General features: G+C 43.8%; 2 protein-coding genes across 2 annotated transcripts in view; one reads left to right on the top strand and one right to left on the bottom strand.

Moving 5' to 3' along the window:
* Window positions 1–19,000, top strand: part of Arhgap10 (Rho GTPase activating protein 10) — a 210,102-nt gene that overhangs the window by 10,256 nt on the left and 180,846 nt on the right. The gene's annotated exons all lie outside the window — the stretch shown is intronic.
* Window positions 13,339–13,918, bottom strand: LOC122127163 (LYR motif-containing protein 1). The gene has a single exon (XM_042701766.1). The coding sequence runs from the start codon at window positions 13,792–13,794 to the stop codon at window positions 13,426–13,428; it is 369 nt and encodes a 122-aa protein (XP_042557700.1). The 5' UTR covers window positions 13,795–13,918; the 3' UTR covers window positions 13,339–13,425.

Genomic DNA, 19,000 nt, shown 5'->3' with positions numbered 1-19,000 from the left:
TCTGACATTAGGCTCTAGTGCTAGCACATAAGGAGAAAGTGATACTTGGATTCAAAGTGTCCACAGCTGTTGAGCAGGTGGGGTTAGATAAATTGTTTTTTAGGCAGGGTGGCTGGTGTCTTGTGGGAACAGGAGCACAGGGCCTATTGTACAGCAATGTCCCCAGGCAGGATTTTACTTAATCTTGTGAAGGAACCCTTTTTGTATTGGGAAAGCCTGGACCACAATCTTTCCTTGTAAACAAACACACATCACCTGTATAAAGAACCTTGGCCTTTACACTATAAGGGCAGGTAGTTCTTTAAACGCTGAGATGTCTGATAATCTCCTTATGCTATGTCAATTACCATGGCTAGGTGGGGCTTCCTGGTTCAACTAGAATTCCCACTTCCTGTCTCCCCAGGAATTTGCCAATCAGGTGCCATTTAGTATTTCATTAAGGCGTGTTGATTTCCCCTCACCTGTCTACTGGCTCTCCCACATGCACCTCTGCCCTCTTGTGCTAAGAGGCCGTACTCTCTTGGTGAGGCTGTGGCTGGTGGAACTGGATTTGGCCACTGCAGCGTCACCTCGGTTCTGAATACAGGATGTTTAATGGTTTCTCAACAATTGCGTGCTTTTATCTGTCAAGATGAAGTTGATTTCATGGCTTATTAGCTGTGTGCCTTGGGCAAGTTACTGATGCCCTCAGTGCCTGAATTTTCTTTATTAGCCTGTCCATTAGTAAAGTGGACATGGTAAGAACTCTTCCTCATGGTTGGTCATCTCCCCTCTTCTCCTCTATGTTAGTCAGACCTCCAGGGCTCAACGGATCCTCTAGTCTCTTATTTCCCCAGTAGCTGGGACTATAGGTATACACCTATGAGCCATGTACTAGGTGGTTCTATTTGTTGCTCACATTAAGTATTAAAGGTCTTATAACTGCTTGGCTGTAGTATGTACTTATCATCATTATTGTATGTATGCATGCATGTATATGTGTGTGTGTGTGTATGTGTGTGTGTGTGTGTGTGTGTGTGTGTGTGTATTGAGGCTTGAACTCAGGATCTCCAGCTTGTCCTCCTCCCCACAGCTGGCATTATACCACTTCAGCTATACCTTCAGTTCAACATTTTGTTGAACATTTCTGCCCTGGTTGGCTTAAATCTGAGATCTTTTGGGGGTAATCCTCCTGAGTAACTGAAGATTGATTCCAGGCTAGACCCATAGGTGCCTGCCTTTATTTCTGAAGTAATTAGAAGAATCCCTGAACCATAGTGACCTCCATATACATTTGTTAGGTGTAGACCAAAAAAAACAAAACATAAAACAACAACCCACTTCTGTTCCTAGTCCTTACTGCCAATAACCTTACTTATGCCTGGTGGAGAGGTGCTGCCCTCCATGTCACTGAGTTTGGGCTATGCTGAACTAATTGCTGGAGGATTAACAATGAAGAGAGACCCTGTGTGCCCATGCAGAAATTAGTTCCAGTGAGAAATGGTAATCTTATCTTACATTGTTGAATAAGTTTGAGTTGCTATGGTCATAGTTGATGGCTTTAGGTTAAAAAAAACTTGAAGGAAATGCATGTTGAATATCCAAAATCTGAAATGTTTTGAGGACTGCCAAAATTCTAATTTGCAAGTGGAAAAATCTATAGCAGGACACTTGGTTTCTTGCATAAAATTATTACAAATACTATTTTTGCAAATACTATTATTACAAATAATGTGTGGCTTACACCTGTAGTCCTAGCTATTCGGGAGGCTGAGATTTGAGGATCTTGGTTGGAGCCAGCTTAAGCAAACAAACTTTGTATCTGCAATTGACTGAGCCATCTGGTGGATGGCTCAAGTGGTAGACCACTGGCCATGAGTAGAAAGAGTCTAGTGAGATAAATGAGACCCTGCGTTCAAGCCCTAGTACTGACATGTAAAACAGAGGTGCTGGGTGGAATTTCCTTCCTCCCCAATAGAGAAAGGTACATGAAACATGACTGAGTAGATGATGTGACTTGGGTCCTGTCTGGAACATCTCATTATGTGTAATGCAAATATTCCAGACTTCAGATCCTCAAACACTCTTGGGCCCAAGTATTTTGAACAAGGAAAAATATTGACCTTTTAGTAATGTCGAGACCAAGAGGAGGGTGGGGGTGGGTGGGTGGGAAGAGTATAGGAGCTTTGGTGCCCAGATAGACCTGGGGTAGGGTGGGGTGGGGTGCAGGCCTGGTGAAGCAGATTTTGTTATGAATTCAGTAGGAAGCAATTGAGAAGTTTCCTGAGAAGTTTCCAGCAGGCTACTAACACCATCAGGATCATTATTTCAGGAAGGTAACTCAGTGCCACTGTCTCATACCTGCAATCCTAGCAGCTCGGGAGGCTGATACCTAAGGGTCAGTTCAAAACCAGCCCCCCATAGGAAAATCCTTGACACTTTTTTTTTTTTGTTGGTCATATGGCTTGAACTCTGGGCCTGGGCGCTCTCCCTTAGCTCTTTAGCTCAAGGCCAGCGCTCTACCACTTGAGCCACAGTACCACTTCAGGTTTTCTGAGTGGTTTATTGGAGATTAGAGTCTCACAGTCTTTCCTGTCCGGGCTGGCTTTGAACCGCGATCCTCAGATCTCAGGCTCCTGAGGAGCTAGGATTACAGGTGTGAGCCACCGATGCCCAGCTCCTTGACACTCTTATGTCCAGTTTACTACCAAAAAGTCTGTAGTAGAGGTGTAGCTCAAGAGCTTTGAGTGAAAAAACTCAGGGATTGCGCCCAGGCCCTGAGTTCAGCACAAAAATAGGTAATAACTATTATAATAAATAATATCTTGTCTTATTTTTTAGCTATTTAAGTTTAACATAGTTTAAGATATAATACATGGAATAATCTTTCTTAAGAACGTGACTGGTGGTTAGTGCATGCCTGTAATCCTAGTTACTCAAGAGGCTGAGATGGGGACGATCAAGGTTTGAGGCTCAACTGGATCAAAATGTTTGTGAGACCATCTGAGCAGAGTAGTACATAACTATCATACCAGCCATGGCGGAAAAAGGGTAAATAGGAGGATCAAAAATGCTGGCAAAAAGCAAGACCCTAGTTATAAAATAATGAAACTGAAATTTACGACTCAAATGGTAGAATACCTAGCTGGCAGGCAAAAAGCCCTGAGTTCAAAACCCAGTGCCATCAAAAAACCAGAAAAGAAAGTGACAGTCACTCAGTGCTTGCAGGAAGCCTGTGGGAAAAGCTAGAGTTTAGAGCAAATCTGAACGTTTTTCTGGTCACAGGATCTTAATAGTTGCTTAGTCTGCCTTTGCCTCTTGGACTCTGGTGATCTGCCTGCTGCTGACTGACTCCACAGTAGTTGGGGTACAGGAGACTGTACCTGGCTGACAGTTCAGGTTTTTGACATAAAACCTGTGTCTTCATTTACTCCCTTCAATTGCGAGGAGGAGAAACCTAAATAAAAGCAATTGAAACACAGAAGGGAAAGCTGGGTGCCGGTGACTCACACCTATAATCCTAGCTACTCAAAAGACTGAGATCTGAGGATCTGTGTTTGAAGGCACCCAGGGAAGGAAAGTCCACGGGACTTTGTGGTTCAGGTGGGTATATGTGAGTAAAAAAGCTGAAGAAGAGCATGAGGCTGTGAGTTCAAACCCTTGGAGCCAGCCAGGGGGTGGAGAGGGGAGCTGCTAGCAATGGCCAAGGATTGAGGGCTGGCATGGTTAACACAGAAAGAACCATTGGTGAGTAACTGTCTCATATGTGCTGTCCCAGCGCCTCTTGCGAGTTTCTGATAAAGTACTTTATATGGACCAAAGATCCAACTTAGAATGCCCTGAGGTGAAAGGGCAAGTCCCCTCTGAGGTGGTGTTGGATTCACTTGAGATGACAAACACAGAATATGAAGACAGGCTTGGGAGGCGTTGGGTCATGGGCTTTGGGACAGCGGTTAGATGCTTGTTGCTGTCACTGACTGGGGTTCTTTCTTTTGGTTGACTTTCTTTTCCCTTCTTCTTCTTTTTTTTCTTCGTCGTTGTCTTCTTCGCCTTCCTTCCTTTCTTTCTTTCTTTCTTTCTTTTTTTGTCAGTTGTGGGGCCTGAACTCTGGGCCCAGGAGCTGTCCCTCAGCTTTTCAGCTCAAGGTGAGTGCTCTACCACTTGAGCCACAGTGCCACTTCCAGCTCTTCCTGCTTATGTGGTGCTGAGGAATCGAACCCAGGGCCTCACACATGCAAGTCAAGCACTCTACCACTGAGCCACCTTCTAGCCCCTGGTTGACTTTCTTTTGCAGTTCCTAATGGCCATTTGTTTTTAGCATGCTGAAAGATGTTCGGATCACCCCCATATCATTGAAAAGAGTGGTTGAATTTTCATTGTAACATGGGAGTAAAGGTAGGGTGTTATTAGTTTCTTTCCCATAAAGAACATAATCACAAGAAAAAGACATAAGTTACAATTTTACTAGGCAATTAAGTTGAACATTCTTTTGTTAGATTTATACCAGAACAAAAGTCCCTGGAGAAATACTAAAATCCTTTCCCAAATAACAGATTTAGAAAAATTCCTGAACAATCATATAACAAAACCTAACTTCTTATTTAAGCAAAAAACCAAAGCTGTAACATTAGAAGAACTTGTTATTTTAAGAACAAAATGACATTGTGTTCTTATGACTTGTCATTTTGTTCTTATTAACATTTTTACTTACTAAAACTGTCTCTTACATAAGCAGCTCTCTGATAAAGTCAGTCTGGACGTTCTGTGTTCATGATATCTCTTTCTATATAATTTCTCCTAGAAAATCAGCAGACATTCCACTCTCCTCCCTGTTTGTAAACAGGAAGGGCCATGACTATAAGAGCACTCATGTTATCAGAAGAATGGACTGTTTTTCAAAAAACTGACATCTTGGGCCTCATCTTTGGCAAGGTGCTGAGAGAATGTTGGGATCACCTTTAGTTTGGGTTTTCTCAACACTGTAAATAGGTATGGCTCTCTTTTATCTTCTCTGGATGATACTGTGCTGTCTCTTCTAGGACTTGGATCATCACTGAGGAAAGTAGAAGTATTCAGGTCTGTAAGCTGTATGCACTGTGAGCCAGTCTCCAGGATGGTGTGAGAAGTGTTTTGTCCTATGTTGGGTGTGCATTATTTATATGACCTGGGTGTTTAAGAGCAAGCAGGGCATTGGTAACCACTGGTGTAATGCAGTAGTAGAGTTGATTCACAGTGCTTCAGCTAGTTGATTTGTGTGTGTGTGTGTGTGTGTGTGTGTGTGTGTGTGTGTGTGTGCGAGCGCGCCAATCCTGGGGCTTGAATTTGTGCCTGGGTACTGTCCCTGGGCTTTTGTTCAAGGCTAGGGTTCTACTATTTGAGTGACAGCTCCACTTCTGATGTTTGGGTGGTTAATTGGAGATGAGTCTTAAGGACTTTCCTTCCCCAGGCTGGTTACAAGCAATGATCCTCAGATCTCAGCCTCCTGAGTAACTAGGATTCAGACACCAGTGCCCAGCTGATGATTTTTGTTTTTTCCCTCATATAAGTCAGTAGGGTTGCTGACTGACTGTCAAGGTTGAGGATTCTCTTCTTCATATTTGCAAGCTAGTGTAGTCATTACAGCTGCTTTTAGAAGGGCAAAACATAGGAGGAAGGTCTTTATGTAAAGCATTCCCTGGAGCCTGCAGTCAGCTTCTGCGTTACATGTATGTCTTTAGTTACGGTATTTACATGGCTTCCTAGGAAAGAATTGTTTGTGGTCCAGTTTTTGTTGTTGAGCAAGGCAAAGGAGAGAAGATTAGAATGGCTGTTGAATGAGACAACTTGACAAGTTTTAGAGGTAAGCTTCATAGTAGTGTTTGTCCATGTAATACGAATTAATCAGTACGTCTTCATGGAACAATGTTGATGAACACTGTGCTGTTACTGGCCTTAGGATGTTGGAGAGATGCAAATATATGATATTTATTGTTAGATTATAATTTGCAATCTTAAGTATGGGAAGATGAAACAAAGGTTCTATGTAGTTCAGTGCTATGTCTCCTCATTAGATTAGAAGAGCAGCATTTGTGTCACCTTTCTGTTACTGTTACAAAATAACAGAGTCAGGGAATTTAAAAAGAGGAAAGTTTTATTTCCCTCACAGTTCTGGAAGATTCAGTGCATGGCATTTGACTCTGGTTGCATAGAGCTTGTGGCAGAGGAAGGTATTCACACTGTGGTAGCTGGAAAGTAGGGAGAAAGAGGAGGGGCTGGGGTCATACTGTCAACTCCAGAAATGACCTTTAGACCTCCTGCTAGGTCCTACCACTTTCCAGTAGTGACAAACTAGGGTCCAAGCCTTCAACACTTGGGCCTGTGAGTGTCGATACCTGGGGTAATGTGGAAGGCTTGTGTAGGGCGGTGGTAATACAGTTACAGAGCAGAGGGGAGGGGAGAAAGAGGGAGAAAGGGAGGAAGTGATATCAGAGGGAATGTAAGCAGGGCTGAGTGGCTTCTCTAGATTTACTAGAAAACCTTAATCTAAATTCTAGAATGATAATGTTTTCAACCTGGCAGATGAGAAAACTAGAGACTAGGACTCGAATGTCACCAGTGAACACAGAGGCATCTGGTTCAGAGCAGATTTTTTTTTTTATTGTCCGTCGTGGGGCTTGAACTCTGGGCTTAGGTGCTGTCCCTGCGCTCTTCAGCTCAAGGTGAGTGCTCTACGGCTTGAGCCACAGCGCCACTTCCGGTTTTATAGTGGGTTATTGGACATAAGAGTCTCACGGCTGGGGCTGGGAAGGTGGCTCAGTGGTAGAGCGCTTGCCTTGCATGCATGAGGCCCTGTGTTCGATTCCTTAGCACCACATAAGCAAAAAAAGAAAAAAGCCGGAAGTGGTGCTGTGGCTTAAGTGGCAGAGCGCTAGCCTTGAGCTGAAGAGCTGAGGGATAGCGCCCAGGCCCAGAGTTCAGGCCCCACGACTGGAATCCCCCCTGCAAAAAAAAGAGTCTCACGAACTTTGCTGCCTGGGCTGGCGTTGAACTGCGATCCTCAGATCTCAGCCTCCTGAGTAGCTAGGATTATAGGCGTGAGTCACTGGTGCCTTGCCAAGCAGAAGGTTTTGAGACTCATTCTTTGCTGCTCTGTGTCCGCCATCTTGATTTCCCTTTACCTGCTTTCCATCCACGGAGACCTCCTAAGCTGCTGTCTATTCTGAGCTTCTGCCTCCTCAAACTTGGGCCTTCTCATGGGTCTCCATTCGCAGCCTCCCAGGCTGTGACTGTATGTCTTAGTGTGTCACTGTTCTTCCCTTGGACAGTCTAGTCCTATGGGTTTGGTAAGAGCTGGTCAGGCCTGGCCAGTGCTGGTCCTTGGCCTTCTTGGGGTATTTGTGTTTTGATGTTGTTTTTGGTACTTTGTATGTGCCTGTGGCTACAGCATTCAGCTTAAACTGTGATGTTCTTCCCGGGGTCTTCTCTGATTCCAAAGATGACCTTTACATTTATTTCTGTTTCACTCCCCAGAGGACCTACAGTCTCCCATGAATGAAAGGAATGCTTTGGTTAGGGAGGAAGCCGTGGGGCAGCTCTTACTTGTATCCTCCTAAAACTTAACTGCCTGGAACCTAGAGCCACAGGGAGCGGTGGGAGCCTGTCAGCTGGGATCTGAGCACTCCTTTACCTTCCATCCCACACTTCTGTGTGTGCTCACTGGTGCTAATAAGCAAGGATAAGGTGATTTTAAAAACTTGAAGAAGCTGACTTCTATGACAAAATAGTCTCTGGAGTGGCATCTTTTCTTGCTCATTCTCTTTTTTTAGGGGTTTTAACTTGGAGGCTCACACTTAGTAAACAGGTTCTTTTTCACTTGAACCACATTCCCATCCTTTTTTATTTTGGTTATTCTATAGATAGGGTCTCAAAGGTGAGGGCCTATCTGGAAAAGAATCTTCTTAGCTACAACTTTCCACATAGCTGGGATTATAGGCATGCACCTCCATTCCTTTTTTATAGGTTGATTTGGGTTTGCTCTGACATTTTGTCCAGGCTGATCTTGTCTATCTGATCTCTACTCCTCAAGTAGCTGGAATTTGTTAGGCAGGCACTAACTGACTACCACCTCATGCACACTCACACACGTCTGCTGAGGTTATTTTGTCCAGGCCAGTCCCCGGATACTCCTGTTGTCAACTTCCCCTGTAGCTGGGCTGACAATCACTGACCACCTTTAATAGCACTCAGCTGTTGCTTTGGAAGAGGCCTGGTGAGCTCCCTGTCCGAGCTAGCCTGGATCTGCTGTCCCCCACTCTCAGCCTCCATAAATTCTAGCTATAAACCCCAGCCTCAGGATTATAGGCTGGGATTAGTGTGCCCGTCTTGTGTTAGGTCTTTTGACATAAAACAGTCATAGAGCCTAACCCAGCAATCCTCTGTGTTTTCAGGGGAAACCGCTCCGTGAGAAGTTTCTGGAGTGAGGCTCCTTCAGTAACTCATGGCATATTCCGCCCCATCTTCAACATTACACTCCACAGGGATTATATTAAAGCCAGTCCCCCAAAGAAATGTGTTCTGCTTTGTTTAAACCCACCAGTTGTAAGTTTATTTAACCAGGACCTCTCCTTCTCAAAACATTCTTTCACTTCTCAGAGGACAAAGACCGGTAAATATTAATATAACTTCTTATAATCAAAGCTGCCTTGGTGAAATACAAGTGAGGCCTTAAATATATGTGGCTGTAGAATTTACCTTTTTCTTAAACCCACGTGGAAAAAATTACGTAGCTATTCTGGGCAGAACTCAAGAGTCCTCCTGGCAAATCTAGTGTCAGAATTTTGAAAAACACACTGAGAACTGAAGTCTGCACAATTCCTTTAAGGGTTGTATCTGCTTCTATAAAAGAAGAATAAGGAGCTGGCAAGGGGTTTTAAAAAGCCATGATGAAAATAGAGGAAGGAGGAGGGGCGGGGAATGTGGCCTAGTGGTAGAATGCTTGCCTAACATACATGAAGCCCCTGGTTCGATTCCTCAGTACCACATGCACAGAAAAAGCAGGAAATGGTGCTGTGGCTCAAGTGGTAGAGTGCTAGCCCTGAGCTGAAGAGCTCAGGGACAGTGCCCAGGACCAGAGTTCAAGCCCCACGACTGAGACACACACACACACACACACACACGCACACACACACACACGCACACACACACACGCACACACACACACACGCACACACACACGTGCGCACACACACACACACACAGAAAATAGAAGAAGGAAATCATACAGTTTTCTCATTACCTATTTTTTTTGTTCAGCTGGAATCCTTTGCCCCATAAAAACACATATTTGCAAATAAGCAAGATGATTAAAGAAATGGGTCTTAAATCACAACACAGTGAAGCAGAGCATGCTGTGGTATGACTTTCTTGGTGCAGTGTTTTCTTAAGTAGTCTTAGGGCCTCCTCCTTCTGCAAGTTCTTCTTCCCCAAGCCTCCTATTGCTCCATTGCAGTTGCAGGTTGAATGAAGTCACAGAGCTCCGTGAGCCTGACAGTGCTTCTGTTGGGCTACTGTGTTGTAAAGCATCTGCTGATAAAGTCTCCAGAGCGTGTGGACGTGTCCTTAACCTAAATATGAGTTAACATCAACTTTGTTTGTCAGTATCTTACTTGTCAAATTTCTTGCTGCTAGCACAGTGTTCTTCCTAATTTTTTTTAAAAAAGGAAATGAAGTGTTGGTATTTCATGAATTTTCCTTACTAAATCTTCTCAGGAGACTTAACCATGCTAAATGTATGTCTATGTCTATATCTATAGATATAGATACAGATACAGAGATAGATAGATAGATAGATATAAATAGATTGATAGATAGATAACTTACCTGTTTCTCCTCCCCCCTATTGTAAATAGCTGCTGCTATTGTAAAGTAGAAGTGAATGAGACAAACTGAGAAAATGGATTTGATGACAGAAAATGCATTTCATGGTTTTGAAAGGTTTCATACTTGGGAGTGTGGAAGGTAAAGTAAGCAGTGTGTGTCTCTATTGATCTTTGGAGCTCGAAGACACCTATAGACAGACTTTGAGTGCCTCAGTGGTAAGACAAAGGAAAACTGCTGTATAAATGTTCTTCAGGAAGAAGAGGAGAAAATGAGAGTGACCACCATGGTTCCTTGTTGTGAACTTCAAGGGCCTAACCTACACTTTCATATTTTGGATGGTTTTAATTGTATTATAGATACAAGCACCTTCTTTCATGTATGGGCCATATTTGAAGCATATTTCTAATACGTTTCTTTTTGCTTAGTGAATTCCACGTTAGCAGCATCTTCTCTCTGGAATTTTCACACTAACAGGTTCTTTCTGCTGTGATGAGGAATAATTACCCCAAGGATCTTCATCACGGTCCTCTCCAATCACTAACAATGACATTTTTGAGCAGCTCTTTCATGTCACGTATTTATTGTCTTTTGTTTGAAAATTGGGTTTCTATGTTATCATTTTGTTGGTTCAACCGTTCCATTTCCTGATTATTTCAGACAAGGAACCAGAGGAAGCTACCACAGACCCTGTTTTGTCTTGTGTTCAGGTTTCCGAACCCTGTCTGGACTTCAGGAATGTGTAGAGAGGAGAGCAGGAGAGCCCCAGGGCTTCTGCCTTTCTCTGGCCATGGACTGAGGAGCATTTCTTCAGGCTGAGAATAGTTGTAATGTGGGCTACTGAGAAACCCTTCTGTCTTCCTTTCATGTGTTCCGGATAACAACAGAAGGCCTTGAGATAGGCAAAGGAAAACGAGCTTGGGAGCTATCGTTTTAGGCACACTCTCTGGAATGCTTATGTGGCTCAGGCTTGTCTCAAACGTTTGGGCTCCAACGATTCTCCTGCCTCAGCCTCCCAAGTTGCTGAGACTACAGTCATGAACTACCATGAACTTGTCTTCGGTGATAGCATGGAGACGCAGCCTGTGTGCAGATACCAGCCACTCCTCTGCTTTCTGAGGCCACTGCCTTAGGCCGCACGTCACCTGGACTGTGGTGGGAATGATGTAATAGGAATCTGTCTCTGTTTTGAGCCTACTTCCAGTCTGTAGAGTTGCTGATACAGTAGTATTTGTTTAGCATAGCACTTGGGAATTAGAACCCTTGCTGCACTATTTTATGCCTATATAATCTATATCCTACATTTAACTTACGGTCATGTGGAATGATCTAAAAAAAAATGTAGCTAGTATTTATTGAGCACTCTACCCTAAGTTGAGTACTTAAGTTGGAAAACTGGTATTTTGAACTGGATTCAAATTCTAACTCTGTCATACTACTTCTGTGACTTTAATCAAGTTACTTACTTAGCCTCTCTGAGCCTCAGCATATAGCAGTCATATTAGTTCACTAGGACAGCCATAGCAGAGGACCACAGGCCTTTTGCCGCTGAGAGCGCAGGCTTGTTTGCTCTCAGTGTGAGGCACTAAGGGTCTGAGGTGCACGTCTCAGCAGGCTTGGCTTCTACTGGGGTTCTTTGCGATGGTTGATGGCCATCTTCAGCGTTTCGTGTAGTAGTCAGCTCTTCATTACTGTAGCACATACCTAAGGTAATCAACTTGGAAAGGAGGAAGGCTTATTTCAGCTCAGTGTTGGAGGTTTCAGTCCACTCCAGACTGACCCTGTTGCTTTAGGCCTGCGGTGTTATAGTTCATCGTGGCAGGAGTGAATAGGGAGCAAACTGCTTACTCCACAGCTGGGATGTGAAAAGAGAGGAAGAGACTGAAGTGTCCTAGTCACCTTTAAAGACACATCCCACTGATGACATCAAACCTCCCACTCTTTTTATTTTTTGTCGGTCGTGGGGCTTGAACTCTGGGCCTGGGCGCTGTCCCTCAGCTCTTCAGCTCAAGGCGAGCGCTCTACCACTTGAGCTACAGTGCCACTTCCGGTTTTCTGGTGGTTTATTGGAAATAAGAGTTTCATAGCCTTCCCTGCCCAGGCTGGCTTTGAACTGCAATCCTCAGATCTCAGCCTCCTGAGTAGCTAGGTTACAGGCATGAGCCACTGGCGCCTGGCAAACCTCCCACTCTTAAACTTTCTTCTTCCTCCGAATAGCACTATGCGGGGGGGACAGCCTTTACCTCATAGGCCTCTGGTGTACTGCATCCAGATCAAAACTCTACCAGTCTGTGTGGTTTAAAGTGTTGTATGGTGTTGGAAACTCAGTCCCTAAGGTGGTTATGTTGAGAGAGGGATGGGCCTTTAAGAGATCAAGGGCACAGAGACCTCGTGAATGGAGCCGTAGGGGAGTGGGCTTCTGATGGAAAGACGAGGCTGGTTGGGCCCCCTTGCTCCTGGGCAGGCAGGCTCCTGACCTCTGGCTTTCCAGGCTCCAGATACACATGTACATCTCTGTTCTTTATCGAGTACCCAGTCTTGAGGTATTTTATGATAGTGACACAAAAGGTCTAAGACATAGTCCTGCCTCTGTGTCTGTCTTCATCTTTAAAAACATTTTTTAAAATAGGACTCTAGTTTCTAAAGAACTTGGCTTAATCTAATTATCTTTTTAAAAAATGTAGCCACATTTGGGAGGATAAGAATATAACACATTAATTTCTCAGGTTTATAATTTAGCCCAGAATAGTAGGTAAAATAATGTATGCCCAAGTATTTTTTTTTTTTTTTTTCAGAAGTGATTTTTTTTTATTAGTCATACCCACTCTCTTTGGAGGTATGAGAGGCTGACATGGATGCCATGAACTCTCAGATGACTTCCCAGGGAAGAGTGCAAATCCTTTGTGTTTTCATCTCTATTTGTCCCCTTTTTTTTATTTAATTTGAGAGTCAGCTTAGACCATGTACTTTTCTATTATGCTAAAGTACAATGAATGTAAATGAGTTTCAAGGAAACTTTTCAGATACCAAGTACATCTTTCTTAATCATAGAATTTAAGATAAGGTAAAATTTGCACTTAACTAAGGCATGAACTTTTGTGTATGTGTGGGCAGGGGACGTGGGGGATGAATGTCATAAAGGTTCCATAGAAAACCACAATTAATCCAAAGATGGACTTTCTGAGGGCAGTTCATCTGGAAATTAGAAGGGTAAAAGGACAGCAAAAATAGCAAGTGTAACTTGAAGAAAAATCCCTCAAAAAGATTCTGAGGGTGATAAATAATTTTAGAGTAGCCATGAGAACTTCCAGCAACTGGCTAATTTCTTTCCACCAGCGATATGTGAAGAATGGCATTCCCAGGTAAGCTTCAGTGAGGATGTAAGGCTCATCACCCTAGAGTTAATTTCATTCACTCAGCAGCCATACTCAGAGGAGGGCTGTACAGGTACACATCAGTGGTAAAGACCAATTTGGAAACACCAAGAAGATATTTCAATTGTTGCCCTTAGTCAAGGAGAAGGGTCTTATTGTATGATTTACAGTCAAGAGCAAATTGGTTCATCATTTGCAGAAACAAATATCTTCTGGGTTAAGAAACTTCATCATGAGACTTGAGATATACTGGTTTGGAAAGTTTCCTCAGTTTCTCTTGGGTTCGAAGTCCTCGGCCTTGTAGTGGTGTAAGGCTCATTGGAGGCAGATGAATTGGTCTTGGGTAAGGAATCTGGTAATGCAGTCCAATTTCAATCCTGGCAGTGCATTCATCTATACACTGTTTAATCAGGTTTATGTCTGTGAGGTTTTTGTTTTTCTGGAACAGCGCTCTGGCTTCACTGAGTATGTACTGTTTTTCTTTCATGGTGTCTTCCTTCTGCCCTGATGCTGCCTGCCATTTTCTTGCAAGTCTGAAAATTTTGCGATAGAGGCCAAGGACTTCTTGCCGTGTTGCTGTGGTCATCTTCAGACCTGTCTGCGTCAGTCCTGCCTTCCCCCACCCCGCAGCGCGGCAGCCCCCGGAGGGCTGCGAGGAGGCGGCGCCCGGAGCTTCGCCGCAGCGGTGGCCGACCGAGCTCCGCCGGCTGGTCCGGTCGTATTTTTTTTTTTTTATATTTTATTTTATTTGAGAACATACTGTACAGAGGGGTTACAATTACATGGGCAGGATAATGCATACATTTCTTACCAAGCATTGCAGCCTCCTCCTTTGTTTACCCTTCACCTCCCTTCCCAGCCTCCCCCCTCCCCCCCACCCAATCATACCCCCCCTCCCCCCCCCCCACCGACATTGTAAAGCTGGTTTTGACATGACATTTTGTACTTCTCATTGTTGCAACAGGTCCACCTGAATCCTTAAACGACTTGTTTGTCTCTGTCTCCTCCACATGTTATACTGACATCAAATATAGTGAAAGCGGGGGTTACACTGTGGGGGAGGGACATACAAAGCAACAAAGAAATAATCTTATAAATGCGTTAGAAACACATGCATGAAAGAAAAAAAAACATTAAAATACATATTTGAGGGTTCGTTTTCCTAACATCACATTATCTGACTTTTTCCGCTTGACTCATACCTATACTAGATATTGCAAATAAGTGAAACCATGGGACCTATGTTTCTTTGGGCCTGGCTTACTTTACTTAATATAATTTTTTCCAAGCCTTTCCATTTCCTAACAAATGGGGCAATGTCATTCTTTCTGATGGAGGCATAGAATTCCATTGTGTATATATACCACATTTTCTTGATCCATTCATCTACTGAGGGGCATCTGGGTTGGTTCCATATCTTAGCTATGGTAAATAATGCTGCAATAAACATAGTTGTGCTGGTAGCTTTAGTGTGGTCTTGTTTGTAAACATTAGGGTAAATGCCCAAAAATGGGATTGCTGATGCCCAAGTATTGTACTGCTGCATAGATCACTATTGTATGCAAGGCCCGGCCTGCATGTTTAGTACCAACTTAATGCCAACCTTCTCTTTGCTAGACTAGAACTGGGCCCGATCTGTGTTTTTCATTAAAAGTTGGTGAGTTGTGTTTTGATTATGTAGGTTCTTTTCCCAGTTCTCATCTTTACCTCCATTCATGTCACCAGTGAATAATTTGCTTTAAGCTGATCCATGGGGCAAGCCAAATTCAGCTGGACTCTTCTTTCATCTAGTTGGCATTAGTGTCTGAGGTTTCTCAGAATAGCAGTGGCCTTCATCTCTTGCACCTTGGAACCCAGGCCTTTGCCTGGTATTTGATAGGCAAGTGCGCTACCACTGAGCCACATTCACAGCCCACCAGCTTTGCATTCCTTAGAACTGCTTTGCTTTTCTGCTCTCTCTTTTTACATTTTTGGTGGTGCTGGGGATTGAACCAAGAACCTTTTGCATGGGAAGTACATGATCTACCACTGAACTACACTGCCTGAACATCTGTTGTTGTCAAAACCATAATTGTACATACAGGTAGGAAGTTGAGGGCAAGAAGGGATATGTGGGTAGAAAAACATGGTGAAAGGAAACCCAGGCTTACTGACTCACTGAGCTTGAATCCAAGGGAGCTGTGATTCCTCTGAGAGTGGGTCTTTCTAATGTTTGACAAGATATTAACAACCATTTGTCACCCAGAGACTTCCAAATAAAAACAGGTTTCAACTCCTAAGGTATATACACAGTCACAAAACCATTGAACTCACTCACTTCTAGTGGAAAATATGTATTTTATAAATATTATCACAAAGCTTTTGCAGACATTTTCGATACTAACAATGAGAAGTTTCCCAGAGCATTCTCTTGAGCTGAGCTGGGTTTCTAAGTGTAGTTTTCCAACTGGAGCTTGGTTTCCTGAAAGCTATTCTTGGTGTGTTAGCTGAGGGCAGCTGTTCATATCTCTTAATATTCAAGTTTGAGTCACTGGGTGGGTGGAACTGATTAGGATTCCAAAAGCAGTCCTTGTAGGCAGTTAGGTGAACTCAGGGGGGATTTACTAGCAAAGACTTGAGTCACATTATGCAGTTAAGTGGTACAAAAGTATACTTTATGTACAAAATCTGGGCAAGTCTTTGGCTTTTTCTTTCTTTTTTAAAATGCTGGTCCTAGGGCTTGAACTCAGGGTCTGGGCACTGTCTCTAAGCTTTGTTTTGCTCAGGGAGCACACCCCTTGAGCCACAGCTCACTTCTGTTTTCTGGTGAATTGAAGATGGGACTTTCCTGCCTGAGCTGGCTTTGAATTATGATCCTCAAATCTCAGCCTCCTGAATAGTTAGGATTATAGCCACAAGCCACTGGCACCTGACTTGCCTTTTGCCTTTTGCTTTATCTTTTTAGTTAGTGAAGGCACTTTATGAAAGTTAAAATATGTGGTTGGTGCAGGGTTTTTGGAAAATACCTAAAACAGTAGGACTGGAGAAAAGTGTGTGAACATTGCTGATGTGAGGCCCTGGATTTGATCCTCAGCAACAGACATCCACACACAGTTGATTAAAACCATAGTTACTGTGAATTGGTATGCTTTTCCTTTCATAAAGTTAGGTGCAAGCTATTATCATGTGTTCTGCTAAACGCTTCCCAGAGTTTCATAGTAATTCCACCTAGTTCCCAAGTTTGTATTTGCTCCATCTAAACACCACTTGGGAAGAGAAATTGTATTTATTTTGTGGACAGCTTTTGGGCTGGCCTCATATAAACATCCCTTGGACTGTTCCTATCCATAGGCAGGTTCATAGTCAAGGGAAGGAGGAGGCTTTGCATTGTAGGATTCTAGCTGCCCAGCGCCAGCTTGGGAATTAGGGTTATATTTCCAAGTTTGTATTGGTAATCAACTCGGAAACGTCTGTGGGTTTAAGTGTTGCACTCGTGAGTTAATGAAATAACCAACGGACAATAATGTTTTCTAGTATGTGGTTTCCAAGGTTGCCATGCTTACGAGGATTTAAAAACAATGATCTGTTTTTCCTGGGAGAAGTTTAAAACAATCTGTTAAAAAAAAAAAAGCATGTGTTTTGAGTAATAAAAGGGAGTGGTGTGATCCCTAGGCGGGGGTGAAGTAAGGGGAACTTTGTTCTTGGCCCATCTACTCATCTCTTCACAGGCTGCCCTGACACCAGGCGCAGATAGCATTCCTGGAAGTCCCTTTGGACAGAGATGTCCCTTTTGAGTTGCTTAGCCCTTGCTCATTTCTAGAGAAAAACCTGAAAGCAAGGGGTGTAAGTCACTTGAAGGAGCACCGCGTGTGTGTGTGTGTGTGTGTGTGTGTGTGTGTGTGTGTATGTGTGTGTGTGTGTGGAGCCCAAGCCCCAGAGCTATGCACTGCCTGGGTGATGATTCATCCTTGGGCCTGCCACTCCAGCTATGTGGTCTTGGGCAAGGGCCTGCCTCTCTGTGGCCCAATTTCCGCTGTTGGAAAGTGGGAGTGACAGATCTGAACATTTATTGGGAGAGCAAGTTTTTGTATGTAAGGCATTCAGAGGAGAGCCTGTGCATATAGTTAGTTCTGTTCCAGAGCTGCCTTTTGTTAATTAGCACCATAGTGTATACTAAACTCTTGTATGTCCTTGACCTTGATCAATCTCAGTTGATCTCCCATTTAATTTTCCCCCATTCCTGACCTCATTTGTCCCAAGTTCTCCAGCACAATTCTAAGGTTGCCAGGTGGAGTTAACACAAACTCTTGAATCTGATGTTGTAGGGCCAGTTTGGTTTGTGTGTAGGAGTTTGTGGGACGGGGTGGATTTCAGGACCTGAGTTTGGGGCTGTGAGATTTAAAACATCTTTAAGGTGGGGATTATTTTAGGAACATTTCTAGGTCAAAGCTTTATCTCTTTCTTTGAGCTTTTTCCATATCATGGCATACATATTTATCTGTTTATTTTTATTCTTCCTGGCTCGGCCCCTTTATCTCCTGTGACTTTGTTTATTTTATGGGAGTTGGGCTACCACCTAGGCGGTACATAGCTGGCTGTGGAAGGTTGTGCAAGTTCAAATAATAGACTTTTTCCCAGCTACTCGTGTGTGTGTGTGTGTGTGTGTGTGTGTGTGTGTGTGTGTGTGTGTGTGTGTGCGCACCTACATGTTGTCCTTTTCTGTGGGCTGCAGGAAGAGCAGAGAAGACAACATTTGTCATTTCCAGGATTCTCCAGCTGTTTGTGTTGAAGGCCTGGTCCCAGTGCAGCAGTGTGCAGGGTGACTGGATCACAAGGGGATCCAGCCTCGTCAATGACCTGGTCAGTCCACAGATGGGTTCATAGCTGACTGGACGTTAGGAGTGGAAAGAAAGGGTGCCAAGGCCTTATCTTGTCCTTGGTCTCTTCCCCTTCCTTCTTTTCTGTCTGCCAGGAGGTAAGTGGCTTTGCTTCACTGTGCCCTGTTGTTAGGATATTTTCCTTCATCATGGCCCAGAAGCAACAGAGCTAGCCAACCATGGACTTCTGAAACTGAGCCAGCCAACATCTTCCCTCTTCTGAGTTCATTGGTCACAGTGACAGAGAGCTGACTAACAGTGACTTTCTTGAACAGTGAGAAGCAAGAGTGTATGAGTGACAAAGAGAGGCGGGGATTACCCATCCTGTGATGTGTTAGCCCTTTTCATTGGAGATGGGCTTCTTTGTCCTTCACATCACCTTGATGAGAAGGTCCAGGGTTGCTGGAATTCTGGGAAGCGGGGACATTCGCATTATGTTTGCAGTTGTTCTCTCCCATCTCTTTGTTCTGGTGGTTGCCATGATGTGGCCACAGTTTCAGCATGTCTGCTACACACATGCCATTACAGTGCCAGTCCACAGTTAGGCCCATTGTAGTCTGTTTGGTCTCTGAGTCTTTGGCCGACTCCTTTCTCTGTGTTAAATCCCTAGATCAGAAGAAGAAGCGGGTAGTAATTACACACTTGCTTTCACTCCTCCTCCCTAGGAAGTCTTTGTCGGATCATTGATAACTGGGTAGAAATCTGTCTTGACACATGCTGGCTAAATGTCACTTCTTTGCACCCAGAAGTGGCACACTGTAATCCCTGCTCTCGAGGTTTGCAGTGTTATCCTCTTGCTCCATTGTCATTTTGGCAAATGTTGGATGAGTGCAACAGGAAATGGGTTTGGTTAGAGTTCAGCAGATGACTGAAGCTCGAGAGGGTTCGGTGAAGGTTTGTGGTGGAGGGAGGATTGATGGGGGCTTTGAAGGGCAG

This window comes from Dipodomys spectabilis, unplaced genomic scaffold (assembly GCF_019054845.1).
Source record: "Dipodomys spectabilis isolate Male_0828 unplaced genomic scaffold, ASM1905484v1 ptg000297l, whole genome shotgun sequence".
NCBI lineage: Eukaryota > Metazoa > Chordata > Mammalia > Rodentia > Heteromyidae > Dipodomys > Dipodomys spectabilis.
Note: the sequence above shows the minus strand (reverse complement) of the source record. Positions and strands in the feature narration are given on the sequence as shown.

Excerpts from the sequence above, each read along its gene's own strand:
- LOC122127163 (XM_042701766.1), bottom strand. The coding sequence starts at position 13,794 with ATGACCACAGCAACACGGCAAGAAGTCCTTGGCCTCTATCGCAAAATT.